Raw genomic sequence first — 16,167 nt, forward strand, 5'->3', positions numbered from 1 at the left:
CCCCATGCTGCAGACGAAGGTGAAAACCCCCCAGGGTCTCTGCCAATCTGCCCTGAGGGAAAATTCCTTCCCGACCCCAAATATGGCGGTCAGGTAAACCCTGAGCATGTGGGCAGGACTCACCAGTCAGACACTGGAAAGAATTCTCTGTAATAACTCAGAGCCCATCCCATCTAACGTCCCATCACAGGCCATTGGGCATGGTTACAGCTAGTAGTCAAAGATGAGTCCATTGCCAAACTAGGCTGTCCCATCATACCATCCCCTCCATACATTTATCAAGTTCAGTTTTGAAGCCAGCTAGGTTTTTTGCCCCCTCTGATCCCCTTGGAAGGCTGTTCCAGAACTTCACTCCTCTGATGGTTAGAAAACCTTCATCTAATTTCAAGTCTAAACTTCCTGATAGCCAGTTTATATTCATTAGTTCTTGTGTCCACATTGGTGCTAAACTCAAATAATTCCTCTCCCTCCCTGGTATTTATCTCTCTGATGTATTTGTAGAGAGCAATCATATCTCCTCAGCCATCTTTTGGTTAGGCTAAACAAACCAAGCTCTTTGAGTCTCCTCTCATAAGGCAGGTTTTCCATTACTTGGATCATCCTAGTAGCCCTTCTCTGCACCTGTTCCAGTTTTAAATCATCTTTCTTAAACATGGGAGATCAGAACTGCACACAGTATTCCAGATGAGGTCTCACCAGCACCTTGTTTAACAATACTAACACCTCCCTATCTCTACTGGAAATACCTTGCCTGATGCATCCTAGGACCGCATTAGCTTTTTTCATGGCCACAGCACGTTGGCAGCTCATAGTCATCCTGTGATCAATCAATATGCCCAGGTCCTTCTCCTCTGTCACTTCCAACTGATGTATCCCCAGTTTATAGCAAAAATGTTTGTTATTAGTCTCTAAATTCATGACCGTGCACTTTCCACTGTTAAATTTCATCCTATTTCAATTACTTCAGTTTACAAGGTCATCCAGATCTTGTATGAAGGCGGGCCCTTGGCTAGCGCAGTGGCAGATGTCTGCACAATGGCCCTTTTGGACCCCTTAGGTATACTACCAGACCCAGGGGGCCTATTCTAGAGTCCCTCAGTTGTTCGCCTCAGAAGGAAGGGCGGCCCCTCCCCCCCCTCCCGGCCCGAGGTCTGCTTATCACCGTGCAGCACGTAAGCGGGCACCAAGGTCAGCACCGATGCAAGGATCGGCACGTGGGATGACCCTGGCACCAAGCACAACATCTCCATGCAGGGAGAACTCCGCGATCTTGAGGGTCAGGAGGACCTGACTGCTCAGAGCATCATCGTCGTCGTCATCCCCTGATGAGGCGGTGGCAAGAACTTCAGCTGCTTCCCTCCTCCCCCTCTCCCCCCCGTGGACATCAGGGCCCACCAAGAGTTATTTTGAAGAGTGGCCCAGAACCTAGAGCTCCAAGCAGAAGAGATGATGGAGTCAGTAAATCCTGTAATAAACATTTTAGCACTGGAAGGACTCTCAAAAGTGGCATTCCCTCTAATAAAGACCATCCAGACCACTACCAAAACTCTGTGGCCTCCACCTCACAGCATGGAAGCTTCATGGCTAAACCCCATAGAATCGACATGCTCGGAGCATGTTAGAGAGGTCCTCCTAAGCAGCAGGAAACTATCCACCAGGATTACCTACTTGGCCAAATGGAAGAGAGTTTCGTTTTGGGCGATGCAGAAGAGCACCTCTCCAATGCAAGCATCAATACCTGCCATCTTGGACTGTCTGCTGCACTTGAAGCAGCTAGGTTTGGCGGTGTTGTCCCTAAAAGTTCACCTAGCAGTGATCTCTGCGTTCCATCCCGAGGTGGATGGTCGATCAGTCTTTGCTAATCCAGTGTTAACTCATTTTCTCAAGGGCTTGGACAGGCTATACTCCCAAGTCCGCCATCCAATACCAACTTTGGACCTTAACCTGGTGCTCTCCAGACTGATGGGGACCCCCTTTTGAGCCTTTAGCAACATGCTTGCTCCTCTACCTACCTCTCATGGAAGGTGGCGTTCCTGGTCGCAATAACCTCAACCAGGAGGGTGTCTGAGATCAAGGCTCTGACATCCGAACTCCCATATACTGGGTTCCATATGGACAAGGTCCAGTTGCGACCTCATCTGGCCTTCCTCCCCAAAGTGGTATCCCAGTTCCATACAAGCCAGGACATTTTCCTCCCAGTATTCTTCCCTAAACCACAAGGCAATAGCAGGGAACGAAGCCTCCATTCCCTGGATATCAGGTGGGCACTGGCGTTCTACATTGACAGGACGAGACCATTTTCTAAATCAAACCAACTCTTTGTCGCAGTAGCGGACAGGATGAAGGGTCTCCTGGTGTCGTCCCAGAGGATATCATCGTGGATCACATTAAGACCTGCTATGACCTGGCAACGGTGCCGGCCCTGACACCAACAGCACACTCCACAAGAGCGCAGGTCTCCTCAGCAGCATTCCTGGTGCATGTCCCTACACAGGAGATCCGCAGGGCCACAACATGTCATCGATCCACATGTTCACCTGGCATTATGCTATGACCCAGCAGGCAGGGACGATGCAGCATTCAGCAGAACGGTGCTTCAATCAGTGATTCCGTGAGCTCCAACCCCTCCTCCTAGGGCAGCGTGGGAGTCACCTACTTGGAATCAACACGAGCAAGCACTTGAAGAAGACAAAACGGTCACTTACCTTTTCGTAACTGTTGTTCTTCAAGATGTGTTGCTTGTGTCCATTCCAAACCCACCCGCCTTCCCCTCTGTTGGAGCCGACCGGCAAGAAGGAACCAAAGAGGTGACAGGTCGGTGGGGCCCTGTATATGGCGCCATAGAGGTGCCATTCCAGGGGACACCCACACCAACCCGACGGGTACCACGAGGGGAAAAACCTTCTGACAACTGTGCACATGGCGCACACACCTACTTGGAATGGACATGAGCAACACCTCTCGAAGAACAACAGTTACGAAAGGCATGTAACCGGTTTTTTCCTGTTGTTTGTTTTTGTTTTAATGGGACTGTCATATGAACTCTGTATTAGAGCCCCATCTCTCTCAAGGTTTGTCAACAAAAGTAGCTAGACGCTGATCAGTTCTGTTTCGTTATTTGCAGAGTAGCTACATGGTGCTCCCTGTTTACCTTTTTTTCTGGGCAGTATTGCCTAGCCTGGTGCTGCTCAGTCACAGGTACTTCAGACTCCTGTGACTTCCACTCCACACGCCTCTTCCCTGCCTGGATGAAGAGCTTCTGTGTGAGGTGCCAGGGCACCACTGCCACGTGTCCCATTCGGCACGGTGGCAAGTTTGGGCTCCTTCAAAGACCAGCGTCAGGTTTGCAAGAGTGACACTGGGAGCCACACGAGCTCTGTTCCAGGTTAGACCGATCACGCTTTAATGGGAAGTAGTGGCAATGAGCCTGGTATATTGATTCTTACTCACAAAGGCTGGGAACCGATCAGCCTGGATTTTAAGCCATATTTGCCGCATCTCTCCTGCTCAGTTATCCACGTTTGGGCTGAGTTCCCATTCTGCCCTCCCACTTGATTCAAGTCAGGGTTCCAAAAATGTCTTAGAGCTTCAGGGCGCTCCTGATGCTGTGTGCAAGAGACCAGTGTAGACTGATTCAGGAGACTATGTTCAGAGACAGTTACAAGTGAGTATTAAGTCATTTGTCCTTTTCCAAATGTGTTTCAATGCATTCCTCTTAATCCGAAGAAATATGGTAAATGGCTCTTAAACCCCGTTTAGCTGCTGCCGTCCAGTATTTCAGCAGCATTAATTAACACAGCAGTAAGTCTGAAGAACTGCATCATACATAGCTGAGCTGCAAACGATATAATTGTCATTGAAAATGTTTCTTAATATTCATGGTCTGCTGAGCCTTGTCATAAAAGGAGTGCTAATTAACATGAGAGTAGGTTGAGGGGAGTTGCTTGCCTCCTTTTCAGATCACATTCCTGTCTCGGGTATTCTGCCTGAGGAGAACCTGCTTGATTTTTTCCCCACAAAAGGCAGGGTTGGAGTTATTTAAACAAATTGACCATTGGAGCTATTTTTGCACTGTTTGCTGGTATGGACTAAAATTAACTCAGTTGCCTATATTAACTTCTCTTAATGAACTGTGATTTAAAACTGCAGGGGTTTACAATAACAGTGCCTTCAAGTTGTAAGTCTTTTTGTCTGTCATGATTATCTCTGGGATATGGATTCACTCCAGATCATTTCCCCTTATTTGTTTATATACTTTCAAAAGGCTGAAATCCACAGATATTTTATCAGTAATTATACTTCTTTAGTCTGATAGGGACACCTCCTTGTTTGTTGGACCTGAAATGTGTGGGTCTGATACCTGTCTTATCTCAAGAATTGCAGGTTGCGCTCATTCAGTGTGTCTCCATGTGAGGAGTCAGGATTGCTCACACATTGCCAAGAATTTGAAGATTTTCTTTTAAAGTCTTCACATAAGATGCAAGCCTTGTAAAATCAGGTTGCCGTGTGCATATGTAAAGAAATGTATAAAGATTCCCTGGGTTTTTATAGAGTGGCCAAATTTCAGGTATCAGGTTTTTTAAAGTAAAAGTGCAAGGACCTGATTCTGCATTTGACTCCACGCGGGTGGACCCTGTCTGAAGGCTCATTGAGGAGCCTGCATGAGCACAGGGACAGCCAGTGCGGTGTTGGTTGCAGCATGAGGCCCTAAACTCATCGTATATACACAACAGCACAACCCAATAAATGCCTTGAAAGCGCATTCCACACTTGATATTTTTAAATACTGCTACTTAACAGGGTGCTTCTCTGAGGTGATTTGTATTAAAAAAGAGTGCCTGTGAAAGATGAACCTTTTTTATTCATATATTGAGGATATTTGTCTTTAAAATATTCTTGGTAACTCCTCCTTTTATTCTGTTTAGCAGTAAGAAGAGCACTTTTTACATTTCTCCTTTTCATAGGCCATTCAATCACACACATAAACAAGTCCCTATTTTTGCCATAAAACAACTTGTATGCTCTGCTGTTTTCTTCTTTCGCGGGGCTTTCTGCTATGTCTCTAGCAGGAAAGATCAGACCAAATATATGGTTTATTGTTTTAAGAGGGTTTCCCTGCAGGTGATATATCTCTTGCTGTTGACAAGAACTGCTGTTAAGCATACAGATACTTCTCAGATTTATTGCACAATATTTCCAAAGCACATGCTAGTATCTCAGTATCTATTAAAAGCTTTAAAAAGTGTGATTGCGTATTCACATCTGGTAGCTGAACAAGGGTGTTGTGAGGCCTTCCCCACATCCCAGTTGTGTTATGGAAAGGAAAGCATTATTCCTATTGTCCTTTTGATCTCTGAGCATGTTTACCAGGTTGAAGTAAAGACCCCTCCCCGCAGTCAGTCCAATTCGGATTTCATCAAGTAATGTCATTGACGTCTGAGTGGGTAGGGGCGAATGTAGGACTCCCCTCTTCTCACCTGCTCCCCTGAAAGTTCTCCCTATTTGTACGTATTTTTTCCTGAGTGCTGATGAATAAACAAACAGAACGATTGCCCTGGAGTTTGCTGGTTTGTTACGTTGCTGTCACATTTGCAGCTGGCTATCCATAGGTAAAGATTTACTTCCATAGATATTGTTCTTTAGGTGTCCATAACATTCCATATTTCAGTCTCCACCTGCTTGTTTTATTTGCATTTTTCTTTTCTTTTCAGTTGAGCGTTTTTCATCCCTTTTCTTTGGTTTTGTCTTTTTGTCATGTTTCCCATTCAGGAGCGATTATGTTTGCCTCTGCATATTTTAGAAGAGAAAGGTTTGACACAGGTAGCAGTGACTGTCCACGCACTTCTGGAGCTTGCACCCCCAAAGCAGCATCACCCCTTGTCTGCTGTGTAAAGATCTCCAGGACCTTTGGGTTTACCTTGGCTAAGCAGAAGAACATGAAGACTTCACTGCTGAAGCAGTGTATCCACACAGAGCTGTTATAAGAAGGAAATTAGCTTCTGTGATTCCTGACAGGAATGTTTTGCTTCATTTCTCCACTTTTTTTGGAGATCACACCAGTTTCCATTTCATTTTTTACCAATATTTTTTCCCCTTTATAAAGATAGGTTTATTCTCAGGAAAAATTCTCGGGAAAAATCCTTTCTCTGGTGGTTTGGAAGCATCTGTTAAAACTGACCATGTAGATTCAGGGGATTTATACACACACACCCACACACACACACACACACACACACAGAGTTTGAAAACCTGTAAGATCCCTGCTAGGATTTATTTACAAAGGGTGTTGCAATGGAAACAACATCCAGTGATGGAGACTTCTTGTCCTCCCCAGGAGACCCAAAGAAAAAGTTTTCCCTGCTTCTAAGAAATGCCAGTTCTTTCCATTACATATAAAGATCATAGGCTCAGACTCTGTTTTGAAGCTGATGATTCACGTTTTTCAAAGCAAGACTGAAACTGATGCTTTAATCTGCATTGGCATGTCCTCAATATTAACAAAAAAAATAGTGCTGTTGTTTTTTCCAGGGAAAACTTACTGCTTGTTACCTCCATAAGGAACACAGGTTTCAGTGGAAGATACTAAATCATAACTCTTCAAATATTTTTATTAAACAAATCAAAATATTTACTGGCTTTAAGCTTCTGTTGGTTGTAAATCTATTTTCATATGGGAAACCTCTTACCACCTTTCATTGTCTTGCCTACCCATCGTAGGAGTGGGGACTCAGTTACTAGATGGTAATGTTAAATTGGTCTATGGCTTGTATCTGCTGCAGAGAATGACTGAAGATTTTCCTCTGGAGAATCGTGTACCTATTTTCATTCCAGTGCAAATACTCAGAAGCTGTCAAACCGTCCATTTGAGATCATTACCCAATTCTGTTTCCAATTGAAAACAAGACACAACTGCCCCTGTACACCAACGAGGACCCCATTTATGTAGGAACAAATCATTGTAGGAAAGAATGAGATGATTGAGTTCCCAGATCGGTTCTGTGTGTTGGCATAACACTTAGCTTTCAAAGTGCCAGTCTTTTGCAAAAGAAAACTTCTGAGGGTGGGTTTGACACAGTGCTTTAATAAAGCATGTTTTCTTGCTGTTCATGCAGTAGTAAAAGCTGCCTTTACTCCCTGCCCCCATGTGCTTTCCCCCAAAAAGTAGAAATTCAAAATACGTGAATGAAGGACTGAAAATAAGATGTATTTTACTTGAAAGGTGATTTGCAAAGTCCAGACTTCTGTGCTGTATGGGCCCCACTGACTCGGCTGGGTCACATCCAGCTCTGCAATAACTAGACACAGACACACACAGACAGACACGTTTTAAAAGTTCTTTTCTCCCACAGTGAAATGCTCTTGATACTTCCTGGTGTATCCCAGAAGGCACCGCTGCCATTATCATGGATTATACAGTGTGAATGCATTTTGTGGTGCTCCATTTGGGATATGGTTAATGAACCAGTAACACCAAGAGGTTTTCAGAAGGGATGACGTGAGAGGAAGAAATGGAAAATAAAGTTAGTTAAAAGTTTTCTTTGCTGTATCAAACCTGGTCAGGGAAACATTTGAGCACAGAAGTCTGGGCTTAGCTGGCTTTTCCCTTTAGATTTGTTATTCCATTCTCACCCTGAATTGTTTGCATGATAATTATTCCATGATCACTTGTGGTAACTGTTGCCTCATTGATTTCATATAAGGATGTATTTTGCTTCATATTGGTGTTGACCCCACTGATCACACCATAAGTCTAGAAGAACACGTGAAGGATATTTAAAAACTAGAGTCGCACAATTAATGAGAGAAAAGTTTCATCATGTGTAAGTGGCTGCCTTGGTTTCTGGAAGATCCGAGCATGCCAATAACGTGCATCATAAAAAGGAAGAGGACAGCCGTGTGTGCACAGACCTTCCCCCAGCAAACGGGGAGACTGTATCTCACAGCACCTTGTTCCAAGTGAAGGCTTGCAAAGGATGGAGCTGGTCCTCGACGGGTTATGTGGAAGTGAAAGGAGAAATGTTTTATTGTAGTCGCTTTGTTGAATGGAAGATGTAGTGGTGCCAGTTCAGATATTTCTGGGGAGGAGGGCAGATTTTTTCAGCCCTGGGTGCCCCATCCCACAGCCAGCCCTGCTCTCCTCCAATCCCACCCCAGCCCAGTCCCACAGTCAGTCCTGCTCCCCCCCATCCCAGCCCACCCTGCTCCCCCAGCCAGCCCTGCTCCCCCCCATTCCATCCCACAGCCAGCCCTGCTTCCCCACTCCCCAGGGTACCTGGGAAGGAGTTGCCATTGCAGCCTGGAGCAGGCAAGAGCACACAGATTGGGCGCCCCGCCCCATCAGTGGTGGCAGCACAAGCTCCCCATCCCTCCCCAGTGCTGCAGCTCCCTGCTGGGCTGGGCGGCTCATTTCAGCATCACCAGCCCCTTGGATTCTTCTGCCAACGGCAGAGACAATCCTCTCTGCAGCCAGCCCCATGCATCCAGGATGGAACCAGCAGCGCCCTCCCTGCTGGCTCAAGGCTGCCGGCAGTGCCAAGTGGAGCTGCCATGGGTTCTGGCTGCGGGGCCCAGCAGGCAGAGCAGGACTGGGTGCCAGGCGCGTCCCCTCCAGAGCCCCTCCTCCTTCACCCTGCTCCTTGCTCCTTACCCCTTCTCCCTGATGGCTCAATATCTTGCAACCCCCCGTTTGGGAAATGCTGATATAGACAATTCTGCCACAGACCATAAAGGCTTCCTTATGGAGTGTCTACAAATCCTTGTTAAAGAGGAATAACACATTAATTTGAATTCTCAGTACTAGGTATTTTGTATTCTGTGTACCTGGGTATCAGGTTTTGTTTAAATATTGCACCCTCCTTTAATCTAATAGATTTAGCCACTGTAAGAAATCTGTTAAACTCAGTGTGGAATTATGAAAGTCTGTTATTTGCTCCAGCACTGCCCGGACCTATGGAAGGGAACCGTAACAGCATTCAGGTTGGTAGAAGTTGGACATTTCATAAATGTTAGTTTTTAGAAATTAACAATTTGGGGTTTGGGTCTGACCTTCAATAAATGGCCGCTTCACACTGTGCGTTGTAAAACCAGCCACTGTCACACACGTGTGTAGCCAAATTTTACATCAGCAGCTGTGCTTGCCTGCCTGTTCAGGCATATGTCCTCTTATTTCCTTTGCAGCTTTGAACCAACTTTTCACTCGAGCAATTTCACATTTGTGTGGTCACGTCAGTTTGACTCTTTAATCTTGTGTCTTTCGTGCTGGCAAACACTAATCCTTGGCCAGACGTTGAGGATGAAAATCAAAGTCTAAAAGTTCAAGATACTGTTTCTTTTTAATGTTATACCAAATACCACTTCCTGTTTTCTGTTGTAATTTAATGGGTTGGATTTTTTGGTATATTTATGTGCAATTTTTGTTATATCCAGTGAAAAAATATTTTAAAGAAAACCTTGGATTTCATTTTGTGTGCTAAAGCAAGAATCCAGTGTTGTCTTTCCTTTTTGGGCATTTGTGTTAGGGAAAAATCCATTTCAGAGTTCAGTGCTTGCTAGTACATTGATATTAACTCCACTTGACACAAGCACTGAAGAATACTGAGGATCGAAAATGTTACAAAATAGAAATTCAAGTGGCACAGGCACTTAATGTTGAAGTGATCTGGTCAGGAAATAGAGGATTTTGATTTCTCCTCTTTGGAAGCTAATGACGGGGAAGCTTGTTAGGAAAGCCCCTTTGTTGCTGGTTTATTAAATTCTAGACGACGTTTTACAGCACTAAGAACACTTCTGTTACACTTAGCAGTGTTGTGATAACTGGTGATGTTTTATCCTTTTATAACTTTAAATAGTTCTTTGACATTTTTGTTTTAGAAGCAGGAATTTTAAGATGAATTTGAACATTTAAAAAATACTTTGTATAGATATTGTGACATTTTACAAAAGTCTAATTTTGTTTCTGAAAACTTTGTAAACGTGTAATTAGTAAAGGATTTTTAAAGCTCCCTCCTCTACTTGTATGTCTGTAAATACATTCCATAATTTTTAAGACTAAGTATAAATATGTCAGAATATTGTGTACTTTATTTGAAATTGCCTGTATGCTGCTAGTAGTGTGAACTTCTAGCACACGGATCATAGAAAACAAATATCTGGGTAATTTGAAATAAAGTTTTAAAACCTACATGAGCGGAAATATTTCTTCCTCATATTGTTATATTTGCATTGGTGATTGTCACATCCTGTGTATCAAGTGTGTATTTACTTTATGAATTACCAAATTTATTAGGAGAATGGATTTTTTTTCTGGTCATCTTAAGAGCTTGGTATAGGAAAAATTGTTCTTGAAGCATAACCATCCAAGGACCAGCGTAGGAGACTGCATGTTTGCAGTCAGCATGTTTCTCTCTTAGTGGATGTAATCAGACCTTGTTTCTCTGCAGCCTTTCTAGCTCTCCCTGTGAGAGTAACTGCAGTGTTCCTCGGAATCACCCCCCCGTCCATTCTGAGAACTCGGGGTGGAAAATATTTGAGGTCACGTGGGCCGTTAACCACAGCCAGTGCACAGCTGCTCTCTGCATTACGTTCTCAACTATTTACCCTGTCTGGTTCTAAATTCTGTGACGTTTGTGCCAGTATTCCATCCCCTCAGTAATAGGAACGTTTTCCTGATGGCCCAAAACGTTTGTTCCTTCTTTCCTCTCTCCCACAGAACTAGACTTTACAGCCAACAAGTGACAGGCCTAAAGCTTGCCAGCAGCCACACAATTACCTTGGTTCACACACTCTGCCCTTCCCCTCCCTCCCCCCAGTTGGTCCACAATCCTACCACATCATCCGCGTCTCCCACGCCGTGTCCACTCTTCCGGTCCCTTGACTGGCTGTCTCTTGTTGAGTTTTTCCATCGGTTTTGAGACTCCTTGTTTTCACCTTCAGGACCCTGTGCAGCGTAGCTCCAGCCTCCCTCTGCTCTGCCCAAGCGGCATGATTTAATCACCCCTTGTGTGAAAGGCCAGAGGGGACCAACCACCAAATTATCTCATTTGACCTCCTATCCCACAGTCCATTCTCCATGCTGCCTGTCTGGTCCTCTATACCTGGCATCTCTTCTTGACTGCCTTACTCACCCTCTACCCGTTCCTCTCTGTGCCTCCTTAGAACACGCTTCCCCCAGAAGGCCTATTACCCCTCGTCGTCCCCATGGAGAAGTTTTAGGGTTGGATGCCTGACCAAAATCCAAACAAAAATGGTGGCTCTACTGAGAACCACGCTGGACCCCATCTTTCACTCATGTAGCTCTTTGCTGCACTCTGTTTCCCTGCTTTGTTATATGTATGATTGTAAGATTTTCAAGGCAGGTGCCTTGTCTTCTCCTGTCTGTTAAGCATCCAGCTTACTGTTGGGATGTAGACAAGTGGCGGGGAAGAAGCCGCTGTGGAGTTCACAGGCAGAGCTGGCTATAAATTAAAGACTCAGAGATGCACAAGTTCTAGCTTGTTATAGAAGCGTTGACAGTCTTTTCCCAGCAATAATAAATCTTTCTTTCCTTGCTCCAAGAACTTCTTGGCTTCATTTCTTTTAAAACCTTCTTTTAAAATTGTTATGAACTCTAATGCTAAGTAAAGCAGCAGAATTGGCAGCCCTGAAGACTGAAGCTCTCCATTTTTATCCACAGATGAGGTACTGCATACGCAGCAGTAGCATTCATCTTCCCCTCGTAGTCCTGTCCCTCACCGGGACCTGGGGAGCCATTGCTGGGCTGCAAGGGTCGTTGACTCTCCATTTAGTCCTTGAGGTCTCTGCTGAGTTCTAACAGTCTGCACAGCTGCCATTGGGAGGTGGTGATTTTTGTGCCGTAGATACCTGACTGCTGAGAACTGCCTGGAGACCTGCCATGTTGTTTTTATATAGGCCACTGAAAAGTCATTGTACGGTAACTCTCAGCTGCTTACTGAACGAGGCTGCATTTGAACAAGTAGCCTAGAAATGGCACTGCCTGGCCCATGACTAATACCATCCTGAGCCATTCAGCCACCAATTTGCTGCATGACATTGGGCAAGATGGACTTCGCTGTGCTTCAGGTTCCACATCTGTAAACAATGGATAATACCCATCTCAGTAAAGAACTCAGACACTGTGGGATTTCCTGCCCGGAGTCCTCTGCCCCAGTGACTGATTCTGGTGTGGATTCTGTTTCTCTGGCACCTGTGCAGTAACAAGAATTAAATAGCAACAAAACCACTTTCTGAGAAACACGCAGCCTTACCACTGCATTTCCTGGGTCTGTAACCTTGGATGTCTTTTTAAACTCTGTACAGAAATATACATGCAGACCATTAATATGCACCTGCAACCTTAACTCTGTCTTACAGCTTGTGTGGGAATTGGGTGTTAAGCTTATTAACTTCTCTGTCAACTGAAGACAGTCACCAGAGAGCAGCCCCTTCTGTGCACAACAGATAGGTACCTGAGAGCAGGGGCCAACCGTTATTAAATATGTATTGTATGTCCTTTGACCAGCTTGATTCTGCAGCTGTGTCATGACACAAGACAGACAATGGCTGTAAAGAATATGGATTTGCCTACAGACCGTGGAGGGCTGGACCCAACCTTGAGCTTGTTGTACCTTCCAAACTCCCCTGACTACAGTATTTAATAAAGCACCTTTAGTCGCTATTGATGCTTAGAGACTGAACAGTCTTTGAGCTGAGTCAGCATATCCTTTCTGCTCTGATGCAGTATATACTTACCACCAGCTCAGAAAGCCACCCTGCTCCGTTTGCCCTCTGTTGGGTAATACTGAGGCACTCTGGTCCTCTGATCCGGAAAGCAGCATCCCTTTCACTGCTCCAATTAATTTTCTCCATAGAAACTGGAAAAGTCATTTTGGTTTTGAACCTTCTTTGCTGGAGATGTAACCTAGCAACATTTGGCTTTGACATTTGGGGGAACCCTTAGTTTTCCCCAAGGAGATTCACTCTGACATATCCGAGACCGCCCTTGTCAGGGAACAGACGCTGTTAAGTCCCTGCAAATCTATCTTGAGGCAAATCTTCAAAATACGGAACTTAGCGCAGAATGATTCCACAAATCTGCGTCGCTAATCTTACCACTCAGACCCACAACTTCCTCCCTGCCGAATTACTTACTGGGAAGTATCTGATATCCAGGCCTGCGTGTAATGCAAGTGTGCAGCCATCAAAACTTCTTCTTTATATTAGTGGCACCTGGTGACGCTGATCAGGGCCTTCTGGTGCTATTGTACTTTTTGCCAAGACGCTCACAAGTCCAGGTTCCAATGCCAAACTCCACCAAACTGGCTACTTTTCTGGGTAGCTCAGCTTGACCACTTGTCCATTTGACCTTTTCCTCGGAGTCTGTTTCCCCCAAACAATGGGGGGAATTTAGATGGTTTAGGACAGAGTGGGAGGCAGGGAGAGGGAGATTGTTCACAATGCAGAACAGCAAGCAGTGAGGAATGAGCTGGTCCTCCAGTGACGGGCAGGGCAGATGTGACTGAAGCACGCACACTGGGGATAGAGGGAAGGTGCCATCCAGGCTCTTCAGTTACTTAGGAGCAGGGCCCTGCTCTGTGGGGCTCAGAAGCTCTGCCCAGCAGGTTATCTTCTCTGAAGTAGGGGAAGGCAGCTGCTTTGAGGAATTTGTAAGAAGCCCTGTAGGAGCCTAAGCTCTGTTCCTCTCCTGTTAGACCTGGCCTCCCCCAACAGTTCTATGACAGAGCTTCGGCCCCTCTGCACAGTTGGTCCCAGTTCTACCTTCCAAATGGTGGAGAAAGGGTGGGCAGCTGCACGGGGGGGTTCTTAAGCATTTGGCAAACTGCAAAAGATGCTTGATCAGCTGTGTCCTTTAACATGCAGAGAGGACATCGGACCTTTCTTAAAATAGGGGCCATTTCTGCTTTTTTTACATTAGAAAAAAATATTGTTACATTGGAAAGATTAGAAAAATCGGAACGTAAAGTCTGATCTTCCCTGCTTTTGGTGCCCCTTTTGTGTCTCTTGTGAGTTCTCACACTCAGCTGAGAGGTAGGACTGTTGAGCAACACAATCAGGTGTTCATTTGGCATTTGATTATAGAGGCTAACGAAGGTAAAACACCCAGTTCTAAACAATCTAACTGAAGCCCCTTTCCCCACGCATTTGCTTAGCTTTCAGTCTCTTTATAATTTGAAGGGACTGTGGTATTTATGTAGGTTTTTTTTATGAAAACCATTCAGACCCCTTTTTTTTTCCCTTTTGAAACAAACTAACTTTATAATTTGAAGGGACTGTGGTATTTATGTATTTTTTCCCTTTTGAGACACAGTCAGAACCATTTCACTAAAACTGGCGATCACCCTCATTTCCAGTTTGCATCATAATTCACTGCAGCTGGGTCACATGATGGGGGCTTTGCATGTAATTTACATCTTGCACCCAGCATGTGATACCCACTGGCTTGCAGTGTACCTCCTGCAGTAATCCTCAAGGGTCACAACACTTGAAGAGCCAGGGCAGTCCCACTGGATTCATGCTAAGGAACTGGAGGCTCCGGAACAGACAATGTCCTTAAAACGAGAAGTGATTTTTCACTCAACTTTATTTTCATGTGCTCTCTGCCCCGAAGTATGCAAAGGTTCTGCTCCCTGCTGAACGCTGCCCAGGCTGTGTTTCAAACCTTGGCTGTTTTTGTGGTAGCTGTGTCTCAGAGCGTATCGTGAGAACTTTTTTACAATAGGAAAAGTGCATTTTCCCTACTTTTCCATAACTCAAATGTCTGAAGGAACATTGCTCAAACTTCACCCAAAAAATGTCACCTCTCAGCACAGACCAAACCTGGAAAATGTTAGTCTCAAAATGAAACGTTTCTTAAAGTTCTGAGTGCATTAAAGGGGGAATTAAAATTAAACTTCACTGCAGTGGTTGCTGTGAGGCGCCTGCTGCAATAAGGAGTTCTGCTGCAGACGTGCGATGGGAGCTCGTACACGAGTGGTGCCGGTTCTTACCACAGGAAGACAAGCTAACGTGTTCTCATTTCGTATCAGTGACTTAAAGGGGAGTGCGTCCTGATTTAGTTACAGTAACGATGCCAATGATTGTAACTCCAGCTTGCCTGAAGTGTGTGAATTTTCAGAACGCCACTGACAACCAATTCCATGATCTATTAAGGCAGAATAAATTACCGGCTGATAATCAGGCACCAGCCACCACTGAACTCAGAATTCAGAGCCAAACAGCTTTGCCACTTGCAACTGAAGTAATTTTGCTTGATCTTAGAACTTTTGGCACAGTTTGACTCGTAGATATGAATTTGGACAGCTAAACGCTCCTGATCCAGCTCTTAAATGGTCTCAGAAAGTGAGAACAGCCCCTTTCAGATTCTGTATGCTCTGAGCTGTGTGTCTGGGTGGGAGTATTAAAAAAACCAAAACACCCTCAGCCCCTAGGCTGTTTGGCACTGCATAGATGGCACTAGTGGTGGTTTCCATTGAATACGCTGACTATAGTACAATCTCATTTAAAAGGATTCAACCCAGAGCGGGAGAGCCCTCTTGGATAACAGAGCAGAACTCTGCCGCCTCACCTCCCATTCTCTTTCAAGGTAACAGCCAGGCTGTCATCACTTCGCTGCACTCTGGGGCCGGGGCACTATGGATGCAGCAGTTTGAGAGAGCTGCTCTTCTTGGGCACCAGCTGTACAAAGGACACGTCTTGCTCTGTACCGAGAGCGACACCCTCACTTGTGCATTATTCTTTCTTCATCTCCTGCAGGGCCGGAGTGACTTCTGGCAGGAGGACTGTGAAAATGGAAACAAACACAAACCCTCCATGCACAGGGCTACATCTGCACTGAGACTCATCAGCAGTTCTCCTACCAGTGATCTAGCTCTGGCACTAATGGCACACAGAAGGGACCGGACTGCCACCAAGCTGGCAGACCTGCTCCAAGCAGCGTTAGCCAAACCAGTGGTGAAGGCCGAGTGCCCAGCCTACCTAGCACTCCCACCAATGCCAGCACAGTGACGGGGAGAAGTGGTGAACAGTCTCAGCGCAGAGTGCCTTTCAGACTGCTGCATTTTCAACCCAGTGAGCAGGGTGTGAATTAGACCAGATGACTAATTAGTTTAAGGCTGCAGAAAAACCTGGAGAGACATGCCATTCCAGCTTCCC

At 45.3% G+C, this 16,167-nt stretch overlaps 1 protein-coding gene across 3 annotated transcripts in view; it reads left to right on the forward strand.

Moving 5' to 3' along the window:
• Positions 1–10,180, forward strand: part of LRCH3 (leucine rich repeats and calponin homology domain containing 3) — a 101,302-nt gene extending 91,122 nt beyond the window's left edge. For all 3 annotated transcript variants that reach the window (XM_067561108.1, XM_067561105.1, XM_067561109.1), the window contains one exon: positions 5,770–10,180. In XM_067561108.1, the coding sequence (XP_067417209.1) occupies positions 5,770–5,892 (123 nt within the window). In that variant the 3' untranslated portion in view covers positions 5,893–10,180. The remainder of the gene's footprint in view (positions 1–5,769) is intronic.
• The last annotated feature ends 5,987 nt before the right edge of the window (positions 10,181–16,167 follow it).

This window comes from Emydura macquarii, unplaced genomic scaffold (assembly GCF_026122565.2).
Source record: "Emydura macquarii macquarii isolate MOO-44397 ecotype Brisbane River unplaced genomic scaffold, CSIRO-AGI_Emac_v2 contig_2365, whole genome shotgun sequence".
Lineage (NCBI taxonomy): Eukaryota > Metazoa > Chordata > Testudines > Chelidae > Emydura > Emydura macquarii.